General features: G+C 46.7%; 1 protein-coding gene across 3 annotated transcripts in view; it reads right to left on the reverse strand.

Annotated features, from left to right (window-relative positions):
* Window positions 1-18,363, reverse strand: part of NVL (nuclear VCP like) — a 114,886-nt gene that overhangs the window by 71,518 nt on the left and 25,005 nt on the right. For all 3 annotated transcript variants that reach the window (XM_034666592.1, XM_011228917.3, XM_034666593.1), the window contains 4 exons: window positions 11,160-11,424; window positions 9,613-9,831; window positions 8,573-8,677; window positions 4,287-4,349 (listed from right to left, as the gene is read on the reverse strand). In XM_034666592.1, the coding sequence (XP_034522483.1) occupies window positions 4,287-4,349; window positions 8,573-8,677; window positions 9,613-9,831; window positions 11,160-11,424 (652 nt within the window). The remainder of the gene's footprint in view (window positions 1-4,286; window positions 4,350-8,572; window positions 8,678-9,612; window positions 9,832-11,159; window positions 11,425-18,363) is intronic.

Consider the following 18,363-nt stretch of genomic DNA (forward strand, 5'->3'; position numbering starts at 1 on the left):
ATCTTCCCCAACAGACCACCTCATCTCTGCCCCAGTCACTCCAGACTCTGCCAAAGACCTCTTCCCACACCTCTCCCTGGAAAACAAGTCAGGTCACAGTGAGATGACCATTCGCACTCCTCAGCTCTGACACCGCCAGCGCTGGTGAGGACGTGGGGACCCCCAATCACAGCCAGGGGAGGTGTAACTCGGGGAAAAAAAAGCTAGCAAAACTTTCTATTTTTGAAAGTGCACACACTCTAGAAGTGACAGCAATTGTCCTGAGTACACACCCTTGGGAAATAGCTCCCAAATGTAAGGATGTGCGTATATAATGTTCAACCTAAACATCCATCGAGAAAGCTGATTTTTTACAAGTGTGGTTGTATTCATTCAGTGGAATACCACAGAGAAGACTGATGAACTCGAGGTAAGCAAATCAACAAAAATAATATCTGTGGTAGAATGATTTAGAAGAAAAATGCATTTGGTCACTCAGATATAGCTAGTCTTCACCCACAGTTTTGAAAACTGTCAGAACCACCAAAGTGAAAGGAGGTCTTGCTAATCAAGGTGAATTTGGACCCCACCCGAGGGCAGGGCTGGCTGCCAGGAGCACGTGTGGTCAGAGGAATGGAATTTTCAGTCTTCCCCCCCCCCCCCCCCCCCAGTACAGGACAGGGGTGGTGACTGAATCAGCCAATGGTCAGTGACTCAGCCGATTAAGGCTATGTAGTCACACCTCCATAAAAACCCAGGAGAACAGTTTTTCGGTCCTTCTATACCAGGGAACAAGTTTGCTGCCATGTGCCCCGGAGCCAGGCCCTAGGCTCCGTGAGACTCCTGTTTGAGACTTTGCCCCATGTATCTCTACATTTGGCTGTTGATTCTTATCCTTTATCATATCCCTCAATAAACACAAGTGTTTTCCTGAGTTCTGCGAGCTGCTCTAGCAAATTAACAGAAACTAAGGAGGAGGCTGTTGGAACCTCCAATCTGGTGACAGCTTGGGGCCTGGGCATGGTGTCTGCAGTGGAGGGTGGCGGACCCTCCTGTAGGACTGAGCCCCTAGCCTGTGGAGTCCGATGCTGTGTCCTGGCAGACTGCACCATAACTGAGTTGAACTGAGTCGAGTTCTTCGATCCCCTGCTGGTGTCTGAGACTGCTCTATGTTTTGGGGGGTGATCCCCTCCCCACCACTGGAATTGGGTCCAGGAACTCTAAAAGAATCATAATGTTCAACAAAAATAACAATAAAACCAAGTTATAAAAGAACATGTACCACTTACATAAAGTGGGCTTTTTTTGTTTTTGCTTTACTGTTTATAAAAGTGTTCCAAACATGTAACAAAAGTAGGCATTATGGTATACTGAACCCCAAATATGCCCAACCCCCATCTTCAATCATCATCTGCTCAATTCCTGGCCAACCTTGCTTCACCTACAGACACTTCGCTTTTCTTTCTTGTCATTTTGAAGAAGAGCCCAGAATTCGTACTTTCTTTGTAAATACTATCTCTAACAAAAGACAATGATCTTTTTTTAAAGATTTTATTTATTTATTTGACAGAGATAGAGACAGCCAGCGAGAGAGGGAACACAAAAGCAGGGGGAGTTGGGAGAAGAAGAAGCAGGCTCATAGCGGAGGAGCCTGATGTGGGGCTCGATCCCATAATGCCAGGATCACACCCTGAGCCGAAGGCAGACGCTTAACCGCTGTGCCACCCAGGCGCCCCAAAAGACAATGATTTTTGACATAACATCACCATCACACTTAAAACTGCTTTTCCTGGGGTGCCTGGGTGGCTTAGTCATTAAGCATCTGCCTTCAGCTCAGGTCATGATCCCAGGGTCCTGGGATCGAGCCCCACATCAGGCTCCCTGCTCAGCAGGAAGCCTGCTTCTCCCTCTCCCACTCCCCCTGCTTGTGTTCCCTCTCTCACTGTCTCTCTCTCTCTCTGTCAAATAAATAAATAAAATCTTAAAAAAAAAAACCTGCTTTTCCTTTTGTTTTTTCAATTTTAATTCCAGTGCGGTGAACACACAGTGTAGTATTAGTTTCAGGTGTACAGTGTGGTGATTCTGCACCTCCCTGCCTTCCTCAGTGCTCATCAGGACAAGCGCACTCCACATCCCCGCCACCGAGTTCACCCTTCCCTTAGAAGTTCTTTTCTTTTCTTTTTTTTTTTTTTAAAGATTTTATTTATTTGACACACAGAGAGACAGCCAGCAAGAGAGGGAACACAAGCAGGGGGAGTGGGAGAGGAAGAAGCAGGCTCCCAGCAGAGCAGGGAGCCCGATGCAGGGCTCGATCCCAGGACCCTGGGATCACGCCCTGAGACTAGCAGACGCCTAACGACTGAGCCACCCAGGCACCCCTAGAAGTTATTTTCTTAACGTCAAATATCCAATAAATGTTCAAATTTTCAACTGTCCCCTAAACATTTTTGAAACATATACAGTAATACTGAGAGTTGCTGAGGGATAAAATATATACAGTAAACGTAGAAAGTACATGGAATTAATGAACACCAAATTTAGGATTACAGTAAATTCTATGGGAGAGAGAACAGGGTCATGGTTAGGGAACTGAAGGAGGCTTCAAGCATCTTGGTTTTGTGTGTTTTTTACAGTTGGGCGACAGATACTGGAGACTTCATTCCATTACTTGTAATAACTTCTATGACTGGGATATTTCATAATAAAGTTAACAAAATGTTACATGCTTGCTTTACGCCCTCTGTTGGGTCTCTGCCATTCTGGAGAGGACATCACAGCTCTAGGGTGGTAGGACAGCCCTTCACTGCCCTGCAGAACCTTCTTTTCCAGCCTCATCCCTCCTCTCCCTCCAAGGTTCATTTCTAACACCTCTCCTGCCAGAATGCCAAAATGAAGCGTAAGAGAAAAAAAGACATACACAGAAAGCCCACAGGAAACACCTGAATATGGATCCTTACTTTAGGAGGAAAGTATCACATACAATAGGAAACATACAAAAACTGGTAGGGGAGATAAATTTAAAAAGCCTTTTAATTTTTTTTTGAAGATTTTATTTTTAAGTAATCTCTATACCCAACGTGGGCCTTGAACTCATAGCCTCGAGATCAAGAGTCGCACACTCCACTGACTGAGCCAGCCAGGCGCCCCTAAAAGGCCTTTTAAAACAAACGATACTGTTTTCACTTCTTTGTTTGAATACATGACAGAATGGTATTTTTACTTCTCACAGGGAATGAAGACATAATTAGGCATTCAAAATCTCTTAAATTTGAGACATTATATAAACTGCTAAATACAGAAAGAAGTTACTGTATAGTAAGGTAGTATTTTCCCCCCAAAGTCCTTTTATTTATTAAAACTTTTGTCATTTGGGGGGTACCTGGGTGGCTCAGTCAGTTGAGCGCCTGACTCTTGATCTTGGCTCAGGTCTCCATCTCAGGGTCATGAGTTCAAGCCCAGTGTGGAGCCTACTTTAAAGAAAAAAACCACCTCAGTCGTTGGAGCCACAGGACACCAGGGCAAGGCATGCAGAGCAGGAGGCAGGTAACCAAGACTCAAACCTCGGCTCTCCTCCCCCAGCCCTCGGACTTTGGCCAAGGTGCATGCCACCTGCAGACTTCAGTTTCCTTGTTTGGAAATCAGGAATCAGAAGAAACAATAATTCACACCTCACAGGGTTGCTGAAGAATACAGGTGACCCCTGAACAACGCACAGGATTAGAGGTGCCGGCCCCCCTCCCCACCGCCATCAAAAATCCACGTGTAACTTTTGACTCCCCCCAAAACTTAACCACTAATAGCCTGCTTTTGACCTTCAGAAGCCTTCCCAACAACATAAACAGTTGACTGACAACTATTTTGTATGTTCTGTGTATCACACGCTGAATTCTGACAATAAAGTTATGAGCAGGAGAGAAGAAAACATGACTAGGAAAATACACTGCCAGGACTGTATTTATTGAAAAGTCTCTGCGTGTAAGTGGGCCTGTGCAGCTCGCACCCATGCCACTCCAGGGCCGACCGTGTGTGTACAGAGTGTGATGAACACTCGGCACAGAGAACACACACTTTAAATGTTATTTCCATTTCGCAGGTGGGAACACGGAGGCTCAGAGCTGAAGAGACTGAATTAGGAGAGCAGTTACACACACTTGGTACCGCAGAGCAAAGCTAATGTCTTCACTCCTGCAGCGGAGATTCTCCCAAAATGCCACGTCCATTTCCAGGACTGAGGCCGCTCCGCCCAGTAACTGGAGTGGCCGCACGTCTCCTAATCTACACTCACAGCTGATGCCACAGCGACTTACCATGTTGAGCAACTCGGGGCCCTTGACCGATATAAAGTTCAGTCCAGACTCATTTGCAACAGCCTAGGGAGAGGAAACCAAAGGACACAGGTCAGACAAACACAGACTCAGTAACAGTAATTCATGACAGTGCAGGGGCTCCTGCAGTTTATGCTGTTTCCCCTCCCTCACAGCTGTGTTTTCTTTCTCAGACGCAGAACACATATGGGAAAAGGAGAAATGGGTTTAAAAAAAAAAATCAATGGAATGTTCACCTAAAACTTTCTAAGAATCACTCAGACTAGAAATCAAATGGAAATTACACATTTATGTCAGTGTATTGTTTCCATAAACTCCCAACATACGTACATTTGCACGTTCACACTCCAGTTTGGAATTCCAGTGAAACTATGATCTCTGCGTCCAAACACGCCTTGCCCAGTGAAAGCAATCATTTGCTCATGACCCCAAATTCAAAACCATCAGTATCAGTCTTGGCCCAAGGGTCAGTGTTTCCAGATTATTTTTAATAACGATTAAACCGCATGGCTCAAAGCCAAAGAGAGGCATGAAGGAGGCACCAAGGAGACACGTGCGGTTATACACGTGAAAGAATCTGACAGAGGTATCACCTGAAGGTCACCTGAATGCAGAGATGAAACCTGAGCAAAATCACCCAGAGCTTCACGAGGACCAGGGAAGGAGTTCCTTCCCCTCCCCTCTTCGGAGCCTGACCTCGGAGCTCCAGATCTATAGCCAATAGACTGCTCGGCACCTCCCTCCGGACCGGACACGCATCTCAAATCTGTCATTTACAGAGAGGGATGCATGGACCTGCCCCAACTCCCTCCACACCCCACACTTCCAACTCCAACGGCTTTTAGCCCCAAACCCTGGGTCCCTTGATCCTTTGTCTTGTCACATCATCCAATCCGCCCGCAAGTCCCATTAGCACCGATGCCAAAATGTACGAGTCCACCACTCTCTGCTTCTCCAGCACATATGTCCTCACGCAGACCGCCTCATCACCTGCCTAGATACACAAAGAAATCAAACCAAACCAAACCGAACCGAAAAGACCCTGACCAGTTTCCTCTCCCTCGATTTCCTCTGACCCATTCTCACAGTGCACCCAGTATGCTTCTAAAAATGTCAACTGTATTGTTTCCCTAGGATTCGTATCACCTTTGAGGACAGTGTGAAATATTTACCACAGCTCACAAGCCCGAAGCTTGGGACAGAGCAGCTTCTCCGTAGTCCAGCCACTGGCTTTCTCTGGATCTTGAACTCACCAAGCCCCTCCCGACGCCAGGGATTTTGCACTGCTGCTCCCTCTGCCTGGAAGAGCCTTCCCCTTCTGTCCCTGCTGCTTCATGGGGCCCGCCGCTCCCTCAGGACACTGCTGTCAGCATCCCGAACATCACGACCTCAAACAGCCACCTCCCATCCAATCTATCACCACAATCTGCTTACTTCCAGCCTCACTGAGCCGAACCTCCAGTGTTACTGTATCATTCGTTTTCTGCCTGTCTCTTCAGACAGACAGCAAATGCCACCAGAGGAGGTGCCTGGTTGGCCTCCAACAGCTGCCAGCACAGAGGAAGGAGGTAATGAACGCAGGTGGGCTCTGCCGCGGAGGGAGCGCTCGGGCTCTGTCCTAGCTTTCATGCAACACGATTAGGAAAGGGGAATCAGGGTGCACATGTAAGGAAGGCTGACGCATCCGCATCGGGTTTTCACCTTCTACCTGCCAGATTACCGAGATTTAACCCACTAACACACCCCCCTCCAAAGAGTTCCTGAAGTTGCTGGAAATCTTGTCTCCTAGGGGAAGCGCAGTGAACACAATTTACTTTTCTTCATGGATATCAGCCTGAGCCTCCGGCACAGCATCAGGAGCTGTCTGCGTCAGGCCAGAGTTCCAGAAACTCACTGATCTTACTCCTCTCTCTGCAGTTTCCTCATCAGTCACCAACGTGCGGGGTGCTGGCTCCGGCAATCACATGCCTTGACCTTCTGCTCCTCACATACTTTCTACGTGTCAGCGTTCAGAAAAATGTTATTATCTTATTGTGATAGTGAGTGAACAAGACAACCAAGATTAGACCAAGTCTTCATTTTATGGCCCAGTCTAGGGTGCTAGGTTCTGGCCCAAAAGTGGTTCCACAACTTCCCTACAGTAACATTTGCTTCTGCTATTCAAGGACATTTTCCACCATTTCAAGATTTTCAGGCAGGTACCTCCTGGAGCATCTGCAGAAAGTGGTGAACCCTCTCTCTGAAAAAAGTACACAGTTGCACAAATACCGCCTGGGCTCATGGACCCAGTGAGCGTGAAGGCCACCCACAGCGTCATCGGTAAGATTCCCCGCTCCGCAAGGGCAGTTGCCAGAACATGGGCACACAGACAAGTACCAAATCATTGGCAGTCATGGGAGGCAGGCGCAGGGAGAAGAGGAAAATCTGGTCTATGGATTTTAAATAACCCAAGCTGTCTCCTTTCTGCCGCAGAAGGGCTACTCTAAGGCAGATGAAACTAATTAAAAACAAACAAACGTGACAAGGAACCCAGGCCGGCCACCTGCATCTGCCTGCTGAATTTACACATTCACAGGCAGGGACCTTCTTTCCGGCTGTGTCCTTCTAGAACTGCTGTCCAGAAAACCTCTGCCTCCTCCGTGGTGCCCTCTGCTCCCTCCACGGTTCTTATCTCCCACACAGCCAGGCCCTGGAAGAGCCCCAGAACCACGGAGCAAGGAAATGTAGGCGTATCAGTAACAGTGAGTTTGGAAAACTTCACGTGTGTATAATCTGATACGTGGGTACTTGATATATACTGTGGCTAGCTGATACTTACTGAGCACTTACTAAAAATGCTATTAATTTTCATTTCTTATTTACAAGTAATTCAAATACTTTAAAAAGCTGATGAGGGCTAACTAAATTATACATGAAACATTACACGGACATTAAAAATGACAGCCAACTTAACTTATAGGTAAGGAAGAGGAGTCTAGTATGTATGACTCCAAAGGGAAAAAAATCACAGACTGAGAAATTTGCCCACATAAATATGAAAAAAAAAAAACCCCACAAAAGAGCAATGTGTCATAAATATGAATAGTCTAAAGTGTCAAACTGATAAACACATTTACAAATATAACATTTTAATATATGAAGAAGGATTATAAAACCACATATATGACAATGGAAAAACAGGCAAAGGATATGAACAGTTTCATTAAGAAGAATAGCCAATAAATACATAGTTTTACAAGCCCACGGTAATTTTTAAAATGTCAATTAAAAAGTGTCAGATACCACTTTTGCCTCCCCTACCGTCAAAGATTAAAACCAGCATTACTGGCTCTAACTCGGGGTGTGGGGGACAGTAGTCATGCTGATGGGGTCAAATCTGCACAATCCGTCTAGAAGGTACTTCAGTGATGGATCAGATGTAATCTGGTAATTAGTCACTTTGCTCAAGTGGTAATGGGTCAACAGTTTTAAAAACATGCATTCCTTTTACTGAAAAATTGTTTAGGAATGCATTCTAACAAAATGATCAGTTGAGGTACAAAAAATGTAAGCACAGGACTGTTCAACGAGTGTTGTTTCAATGGGGGATCATTTCTGCCCCTTATTACAGAACACTACACTGATGCTAAAAATACAGAAGTGTATATATGTTGACATGTTTAAGGCATGCTTCTTTGTGGGGAAAGCATCATTACAGACCTTATATTTGTCAAAACACGTGAAAAGTTATGCACACGTACCATTGGGACATGTGTGTACAGAGAACGTCTGGAAGGACTGACTACAGAATGAAGCAGTGGTTAGCCGTGGTGAGAGGATTATAGCTAGTGCTCCCCCTTTTGCTTCTCTACATTTTCTATTGCAATAAAACAATTCTTTAAAATAACAACTGTAACGAACGTAGAGGAAAATACTTAAGTTATAAAGGACAACTACACGGAAGCAGGAAACAAGGTCAGCTATAAACCACAACTACGCAACAGTGCTCGCTAAAAAGCCAGAATAACAGAACACACGGTAATTGCTGTGTTAAAATCAGTGGGTTGATGGCTGATGTAAAAATCTTTTTCTTTGGCAAATTTCAAATGATGTACCTTTTGTAATTAAAATAAAAGTAGGAAACCTTCCTGAAGAAACGGTCAGTCTTGCTAGAATGAGCCTGTAATAAAGCTTATGTAAAACCTGCCCACATTAACACGGAGGTGAAATTCCTACTCTCCTCCCCCACAGCAAGAAAGAAAACATGGGCAGCTGTGCTCACACCATACCTTTGCCAGCAGTGTTTTCCCACAGCCAGGGGGGCCAGCCAGGAGGACCCCAGCAGGAGTCACCAATCCAAGAGCTCTGAACTGATCAGGGTTGCGCACTGGTGCCTGTAAAGAACAACGCCCACATCGGTCCGTTACAAATGTCCATTCTATACTGTGCCTGAATGGTCTCAGTGCATGCTGTCGACACAGCGTGGGGCACAAGTGATAAATACGGGAATCCCTGCTCTTGATGAATTCGCACTTAAACATAAGTTCTTTTTTTCTTAAATATTTTATTTATTTATTTGACAGAGATAGCCAGCCAGCGAGAGAGGGAACACAAGCAGGGGAAGTGGGAGAGGAAGAAGCAGGCTCCCCGCGGAGGAGCCTGATGGGGGGATAGATCCCAAAACTCTGGGATCACACCCTGAGCCAAAGGCAGACACTTAACGATTGAGCCACCCAGGCGCCCCTTAAACATAAATTCTGAAAATGTTTTAAACATAAGGATACAATGCTTCAGCATCTTAAAATCAAGATTTTTTTTTTTAAGCTACCTTAATTCTCAGGTTATAAAGCTTTTGGGTGCGGCCGTCCCGTGAAGCTTAGAAGCAGGAGTGCCCTGCATGGTCAGGGGCCACAGACACAAGCTGTACTCATGCTCTTCGCTTCAGCGGCCCCACACCTCGAAGTGGATCATCCTTCGTTAATGAACCACAGAATGCTCAGAAAAGTGGAAAAGTAAGGGTGAATGAAAATTAAAGTTTCATGGGCACTAAATGGCTGTGACCGTAGGAGTGTGAGCAATTTGAGAAAATATTTCTCAAAACAGTTGGCTCTTGGTTGAAATCTACTTTTTTTTTTTTTTTTTACATTCACTGCCAAGAATTCAAGCACAACCATGAGAATAAGTCTGAAACAGATCTCAGAAGAATGAGAAACCGCTGCTGGAGGCTTAATTAGAATCCAACAGGACCCATGGAAGAAAGCTACGGCCAAGCCCACTTGGACACGCAGCCTTGTGCACAGGCCGGGTGCCCAGTGACAAACACACTTACCAGGATCGCCATGGTGAGCTCCTCCCGGATATCTTCCAGGGCGCCAATGTCGGCCCAAGTCACGTTGGGGACAGTGACAAAGCCTTCCCTTTTGGCAGAGGGCTGGACTGAGGCCAGGGCAGCAGTGAAATCATCCCACTCGATGCACAGCCCCTGCAGCTGCTCCTCGGAGAGCGGGTCTTGGCTTCTCAGCAGCTCCAGCAGCCGCTGCAACTCGTCCTAACAGGGAGCGATTGAGAGGGAAGATGAAGCAGCATGAACTCTACTGAAAGGTTATTTCATACCTTTAAAAACTGTTACTGCAATATTTCTTTGAGCTATAATGAGTTTTCGTGTGTTTTAACAATTTTCCCCATCGACAGAGTCGTCTACTTGGCTCTGCAGGGCTCATCGGACTCGGCCAGGGGCAGGTCCACTGACAGGAACGGAAGGCAGGAGGACAGCTTCTATACGCGACGCCAGGGCTGGCCAGGGCCGAGATCAGCAGCTGATCGTGTTCATTTCCACAACCACGGATTCCCATGTTTCATTTATAAAGAATCAAACAGCAGCTGAATTTTAATGAAATTAAACCAAAGTTATGCTAGTGGGAGTGTCATTCACAGCACACTCCCTGGGGTTTGTCCACAGCAAGCAGGCTGGCGTCCTGGTACTATACTGAACCTTGAGTTTCTAAGGCAGATTTCTTGCTTTGTAAAGAATAGAAAAGGACGGGTAAAAAGTAACTTGTAATTTAATTCATAAAATCCTAACTTACATGCAGCATTATATAAGGACTATGCTTATTGTGAATTTTAACAAGTATCGTGGTTCCAAATGAGTAAGGAGGGAAAAGACATTTGAAACCACAAACCAGAATGCCCGCTCTGAAGTGCAGAGGCCGCGTAGCCCGGGCAGGCCACGGTCTCTTACGCTTAGCTCCTCTGATCATGAAGCCATGTAAAGCCCCTGTGCAAACCATCAAGTACTACACAAACGTTGTGTGGAATCTTAACGACTCACAAAAGCTCACGGCTGTAGCATGGACTGTCCTCCAGAGCCATAGGCAGTGAGCTCACAGCAGACTGTGCCGGTCCACGTGACCAGACAGTAACCAGGAAACAGAACCAAGTGCCCAGTGCTCTCACAGCAGCTGGAGAACTTTCTCTGGCCAGGCCGGCAGGTAAACACTGTAGGCTTTGTGGGCCATGTGGTGACACCACAGGGACTCCCATGTGAACTGTGCTGTGAAGCATGACAGCAGGGAGGCGATGTGTAAGCACGGGAACATGGCTGTGTCCCTGTGTAACTTCAATGTCCAAGAACAGGAAGCGGACAAGCAGCCCACAGTTCGCCAATCCCTGCTCCACAATTTCATAATCCATGTTGTAAAAGGAACTTAGTCAAGATCAACTAAAAAGGTAGAACTTGTACTTTGGAAACCACAGACACTCTGGGTATGACTGATCATCATTCCGCGGATAAAGCGCCAGTAAAACTGAAAATCATACACCTTAACTCCACAGACAGCTGCTGCGTGTCCCCGACGTTAGGACATGTGAAGGTACCTGCACAGAAAGCGCTGGTGTTTCAGGGGTGGGCTCGGCTCCCGTCCGGTCTTCCCGGCCTCGTACAGAGGGCAAACCTGCTGTCTCAGGATCCACGGGCAGCTGTTCCTGCAGCGTCATCAGGACCCTGCTGACCGCACCCATGGCTGCCTCGCGGCACAGCGCCATCAGGTCTGCACCAACGAAGCCTGGCGTCAGGTGTGCTAAGTGACGAAAAGAGAAACTTTCCGGAAGTCTTAGTTTTCTGCACAAAGTTCGAAGTATTCTGTAGGAAAGACAAGGGCAAAAAAATTGATTCCTGGGGCGCCTGGGTGGCACAGCAGGTTAAGTGTCTGCCTTCGGCTCAGGGCGTGATCCTGGCGTTGTGGGATCGAGCCCCACATCAGGCTCCTCCGCTAGGAGCCTGCTTCTTCCTCTCCCACTCCCCCTGCTTGTGTTCCCTCTCTCTCTGGCTGTCTCTATCTCTGTCAAATAAATAAATAAAATCTTTAAAAAAAAAATTGACTCCTGCCCCACCAGTCAAAACAAGTTACTGTTTATTTGTGGTAGATTCTGCTTTGAGAGTAGATTAAATGGACATATGCCAGAAATAAAAGCCACTGAACCCAAGTAAACCATTAATTCTACTCATCACAAAAAGCCAGGTTGATTATACGCCTAAACACCCAGTTTCAGGTTAGGACAGTCACTTCTCCAACTTCACCGTACTGCACGTGTGAGAAAGCCCGCTCACCTGAAGACGCACCAGGTAGGGCCAGGGAAACGTGGGCCTCCAGGTAATTACCATCGAAGGAGAACCTCAGACAGTTCATGGTCAGACCTTGTGAAGAAACTTACAAGTCGTACAGACAATCAGCCTGGGAGCTCTGGGGCTGGCTCTGCTGCTCCCCAGCCTGGGCCCGTTACTGCCCTGCACACTTGGGTCTTGTCACTTGTAAGCTATGAATTATAGTAGCGCTCACTTGCAGGTGTCGGCATGAACATGTGCTAAACCCTCAGAACAGTGGCTGAGCCACAGTAAGCAGAGCCACGGTGAGCGCCCAAGTGTGTTATTACAATTCACATACTGGGATATTACAGATGAACTTGGACATGGAAATACAGTCTGGAGTTTCCAAAGTTGTAGGGCAGAGGAATATTTCCAAATGTCAACCTGACAGAGAATAAGTTCCAGAAAAGTCACTCGAGATCATGTAAGTGAAGAGAGCAGAAGCAGACAAACAGTACTGACCAACGAACAATCACTCACTCAGACACTCTACACAACAGAAAGCAAAAACAGGATCCACTATAAAACCATTTCACAAAAATACTGATACTCAGAATGTTAGGAGAAACAGCTAACATAAAAGAGTATCATCCTTTTCTCAGTTCCAACTTCTATCTCTGAAAAAATATGGACATTTCCAGTCACCATACTCTGGAAACTCCAAAGGAGGAAAAAATACCCAGGAAGAGATTTCTGGTTTCAAGATGGCAGAGTGACTGCTGCAGCAACACCTCCCCCACCTGGAAAAAGAACGAGGAGCGGAAGCATGAAATCCATAGCCAGGGACCAAGAGGCTGTCCGGACTCTCGCCACCCTGACCCCAGCTCATTCTGGAAGGGAGCCACAGGAATGGGCAACAAGACGATCAGTCTTTATCTGTACAAGGGCTTTCAAAGGTTGTCAATGGTCTTCGGCTACGGGCTCCCGTGTGGCTCCACAGAGAGAGAGGTATTTATGCTGCTGAGACACCGAAGGGACAGGTGTTTGGAGGGCTCTGATGTTCACACGTCTTACTCCCTAAGAAATTTTAAAAATACACCTTTTATTTGGAAGTTTTAGATTTACAGAATTACTGTACAGAGTTCCATATACCTCACACCCCTCTCCTACTACTAAGGGCAATTCTGAGGATTACTGGACCAGAATTTTGTAGAGGACCCCTCAAGGGAATTAGTCTGATATTTTTGTGGTGATTAGACTAAGTTAACATGTTTTCGGGAAGAAGAGCGCAGAGGTGGAATGTTGTTCGCACCCCTCACCACCAGGCTCAATGCCATGTTTGGCAGGGTCTCCGCTGTGAGGTTAGTCCCTCTCCCTGCCACACTGTACGCTTTGGAAATAAGTCACTATGCCCAGCTCGCATTCAAGGAGTAGGCAGTTAGACTACACTCCTTCAGGGCAGTGCATCCACGTAAATCATCTGGCATCCTTCTGCAGCAGAGACTTGCCTCTTATTTCTTTATTCAGTCATTTATTTATATCAGCACAGGCCAAGTGATGCTTGACTGCCCATACTCCTGAACCACCATTTATGAAGAAACAAAGTGGATGATAAATGACCCAGGAGAGAGGACAAAATCAGACTAACCTTTCTCAGGGAGGTGCACTAATGAGAAGGAAGGAGATTTGTCTGACGAACCCCAGAGAGCGGGAACTGGAGGCATCCAAGTGCTGGGCGGCAGAAACGGGGGCCACAGCAGAGAGCCAAAAACAGCAAGTTTTGGACAGCCTGTGTGAGAAGTACTAAGACTCCACATCCCCTGCATGCCCTCAGTCAGCAGGATCCCTGGAGCGTGCTTTCCGCCGAGCCCGAAGCAGGAGAGGGGAGGTCGGGGTGCACGGATGACCGCAGGGCCCCTCCGCCAAGGAAATGGGGTGTGCGATTCCTCACTCTTTCCCCTGCCCATGTCAGGAGACCACCAGCTACAGCAGCTAGACCTGCGGTCCGCGGTGCTGCCTCAATGTCTGTTTCTGAAAAACCTGAACAAAAAGCGTCTATGGAAATGGACATGTGGAGCTGTCGAGCTGAAACGTGAGCTGGTCGTCTGACTGCTTTACAGTGACACTCAGGCTTCAACAAAACTACTCACACCGCAGATGTCCCATCGGCCTCACTCTTACAACGGTTGGCCACGGTCTGACATTCGAGGAAAGTGCCCACAGGAAATGATATTAATCAATCAATCGTCAGGACTCCTAACACAGCAGGGACTTTACCCATGATATTTATCACTGCCTCTCCCTGCGATATAAGGCACAGGACAGACCAAAACACACGCAAGCACACACAGACGCTTGGAGGAAACAGAAAATGTGAAAAAGTTGCAAGAGAACTAGCAAATGAAAAAAATATGGCAAGTATGAATTCCCAAACAGTTAAAATGGTGAAGAAAGGTTATATGATCCTGATACAAGACTTGGGTCAGCAGGGAACAATATTTATAAAGAGGAGAAATGAAAATGCTAAATACAGTTATACTCAAAATTGATGATACAATTATACACTACAAACCTGTATTTATGTATCTATGGTTTGGAAATTGGACACATTAAAGAATTATTGGTGAGCTGTATATAACAGCACTGCATGGATATTAAATAAAAGGTCTTTATCATTAGTCACTGGAGTATTTACAGTTAGAATGACACAGTGCCTGGATTTTGCTTTTAAAACGCTCCAGGGAAAAAAGTGGGGGATAGATAGAATGATCATAATTGTTTGAAACTGGGTGATCAGACGTGGGGCTCACTACTCTGAGAGTTTCAAAGCACGTCTGTCCATTCTTTTTAAAAAATTTTTATTTATTTATTTATTCGACAGAGATAGAGACAGCCAGCAAGAGAAGGAACACAAACAGGGGAGTGGGAGAGGAAGAAGCAGGCTCATAGCAGAAGAGCCTGATGTGGGGCTCGATCCCATAACGCCGGGATCACGCCCTGAGCCGAAGGCAGACGCTTAACCGCTGTGCCACCCAGGCGCTCCTCAAAGCACGTCTGTCCATTCTTGAGCCTCGTCTCACTGGGAGGCGGGGTCTCTGGCCCCTCTCCTCGCATCTGGGCTGAGCTCTAAGGCTGGTCAATCGTGCACAGCAATGGAACAGAGGCTGCGGTGCAGGACTGCCCAGCAGGAATCCTATCACCCTGAGGCCTCCTGGCTCTGAGAAACCCAAACGGGAGGAGGGACAGACACACGGACAGGCAGCAGAGCCAGATCAGACAGGCAGGTGCATAGATAAGCCCAGCCCCGAGGTCTGGAGCTCCAGCTACAGTCTCTGCAACCACACGATACCCTGAGACAGAACCTAAATTCTTCACCCGCGCGACTTGTGAGAGACGACGAAACGACTGTTGTTAAAACCACTAGATTTTGCAGCACCGTGTTCTACAGCAACAGAAACTGAACAATCATACCAGACTGCTTCGTGTACACTGGGATTTTCCATAACAAAACGCTTTTGAAGTCCAGGAAAATGTCAACAGCTACCTTAGAAGTCCTCCACGTCAGAGGTTGTGCTAGGTACGTTAATGCAGTCCTTACAAGTCTTCCAAAGTCACAGTACCATTACCGCCTTACAGACAAAATGAGGCACTGTTACCATTATTCTTTTATTACAGGTAAACAAACAAAAGCTAGGAAATGTCAGCTATCCAGGGAAAGGCACAGGGACTCGTGCCAGAGCTGGCTCTACCTCTGAGATCACGTGCTCGAGCACCCCACGCTCGGTCCACCATCTCCTGCGAATCTGCCCTGGACCTCAACGGATACCTGAGCTCACCCTCCTCAGCAGGTGCTCTTCTTTCTACAACTTAGACCCCAGGGCTTCTATTTTCTTTCTTAAACTCTAAATCTCGCTCCCTCCTTACCTGAACCTAGACTGTTGAGCACGACTCAGGGAATGAAACCCCAACACCAGGCCTACTGGTGCCATTCTACACCCCAATCCTAAACACTGCCTGAAAATCCCATTACCCCAGCCGGCTCATCTCCAATCATCCAAGAATATAATTTCAGACTTTCATCCTCCTTCAGCCTCTCATTGATCACGTGCCTGACTTTCATCAGATGATCTCACTGCTTGACTCACGAAGAAAATGCCATTTTCCAAGGACCACAGCGACAAGTCCCATGGCCTGCATCTCCTCCCCTGCGCCCCCCCCCCACCTGTCCATCAGAAGAGCCCTCACGCTCCAGCCAGCACCTCCCTGGGGCTCCCATTCCCCATTCCTCCCACTTGCTCCTTCCCACAACATTCTAAGGTACTCTGGTTTCTCATATCCTATCTCCCCTGACACCGTAACACCCCCCTCTCACGGCCACTCCCTCTCTCTCCCCCTTTATGGCCAAACCTCCCTTTGGGGAGTCGTGGAACTCCGCTTGGTTACTCCTTCTCTTTCCACTCACTCAACCGGGTTGCTGCCCCATCAGCCTATGGGCTTTCAGCCCAGGTCATTGGGACCTCTAGGCACTAGATTCCGGCAACAGTGCTCCAGCCCTGCCCTCCTGAGCTCCATTAGTCTCTCCTGTGGGGAGCATTCACTTCCCCTGGCTCCCATTACATTCTCATTTCCCCAGCACTTCAGAAGCTCCCCTCTGTCCCCTCAGTCTGCCCCAGGACCTCCATCCTCTGTCCCTTGCCATTGGCCAATCTGCTCTACTCTCAGAACTTCAGCTGCCTTCGATATGCTCATGATTCCCCAATTTTTACTTCCTCAGAGCTCCCGACTCATTCAGTTGCCAAGCTGACATCTCTACTTAGACAGCCTGCAAGCAAGTCTAGCTCAATTGCCCCGATCTGCTCCATCTCTCCCCAAATCCTCTTCTAACACCTGCTTATCTCCAGTATTTCCTATCCCCTCAGAGAAAACCAGCAGCACAGACGCTTAAATCAGAAACCCGGGAATATTCCCTCCTGCTCAATCATAGCCCCCACCTTCCACGCATTCCTTCTGCCAAGAAATGCAACACACTGGCTCTACTTGCTAAATGTCTCTGATTATTACAGCTGTGCCCTACCCACGCTCCCCCCACCAGGCACCCCCCCACAGCTGTGCCCTATCCATGCTCCCACCAAGCACCCCCCCCAGCTGTGCACTATCCACACTCCCCCCACCAGGCACCCCCCTCCAGCTGCACAGTATCCACACTCCAGTTATCTCCACCTATACTCCCACCTCCTTGAGCCCACCACCATCTCATCTGGGTATTACAACAGGCCCCTTCCTGGGCCACCAGAACCTATTCTTGCTCTTTTCGTTCATTCTTCACACTATAGCTATGGTGATCTTTTCAAAATAAAAAATCTGTTTCCATCACTGTCCTACTTAATTTAACTGCTCTAATTTCTTCCCACCACTCACAGAGAAGTCCAAAATCTTTACCAAGGGTATGTGAAGTACCTTCTGCATTCCTTGCCAGCCTTTTCACACCTTATCTCTTCTACAGCCATTGTGGTGTTCTTCCAGGTTCCTGGACTCACTGAGCTCAGTCACCTCAGGGCCTTTGCACGTGGTAGTCCTACCTGGAATACTCTCATCACGTGATCTGTTCATTTCTATTATTCTTAAAGTCTCAGCTTCCTCAGAGAAGCCTTTAAGAACCCCCAGACCAGGTACACTTTGCCTGATACATCCTCCCTAAGACCCTGTTTTTTCCTTTTGATACTCATAGATCTAATCACCCGCACCAGTGACTGAAATGCCAACCACTGTCACCCTCCTTAGTACACAAAAGGTGCTTAAATATTTCCTCAATTAATGAATGACCTTCTAAGAACTACTGATACAAACACTGACACACCTCAATTCTATTTATATATTTTCCCCATCTTAGAATTTAAGGCATTAGCACCTGCGTAAAATAACATATAACTATTTTGCTTTTGTACTCAGAGTTAGACCCAAGTATAACAATAAGAAAACTGCATTCTGCCTTTGCCAAAGACTCAATCAGAAATAGTCTTTCATGGGGTGCCTGGCTGGCTCAGTCGGTGGAGCACCTGACTCTTGATCTCAGGGTTGTGAGTTCGAGCCCCATGATCGGTGGAGAGATTGCTTAAAAATAATAAAATCCTAGGGGTGCCTGGGTGGCTCATTCAGTTGAGCATCTCACTCCTGATTTCGGCTCAGGTCACGATCTCAGGGTCATGGTCTCTGTCTCTCTCTCTCCAATCAATCAATCAATCAATCAATCAGTAAATCTTTAAATAATAATAATGATTAAATCTTAGAAAAAAAAGAAATACTCTTTCTTCAGAGGGGTAATGGCTGTGTAATGGGTATTAAATGTTAATTTTGCAAGATGAAATTGCAAGATGAAAAGTTCTAGAAATTTGCTGCAAAGTTAATAAAGTTAATATTATTAAAGTGTACTGCTAAAAATAGTTAAAATGATAAATTTTATGTGTTTTTTACCAGAATAAAAATATTTTAAAATAT

The sequence above is a fragment of the Ailuropoda melanoleuca genome, chromosome 8 (assembly GCF_002007445.2).
Source record: "Ailuropoda melanoleuca isolate Jingjing chromosome 8, ASM200744v2, whole genome shotgun sequence".
Taxonomy (NCBI): Eukaryota; Metazoa; Chordata; class Mammalia; order Carnivora; family Ursidae; genus Ailuropoda; species Ailuropoda melanoleuca.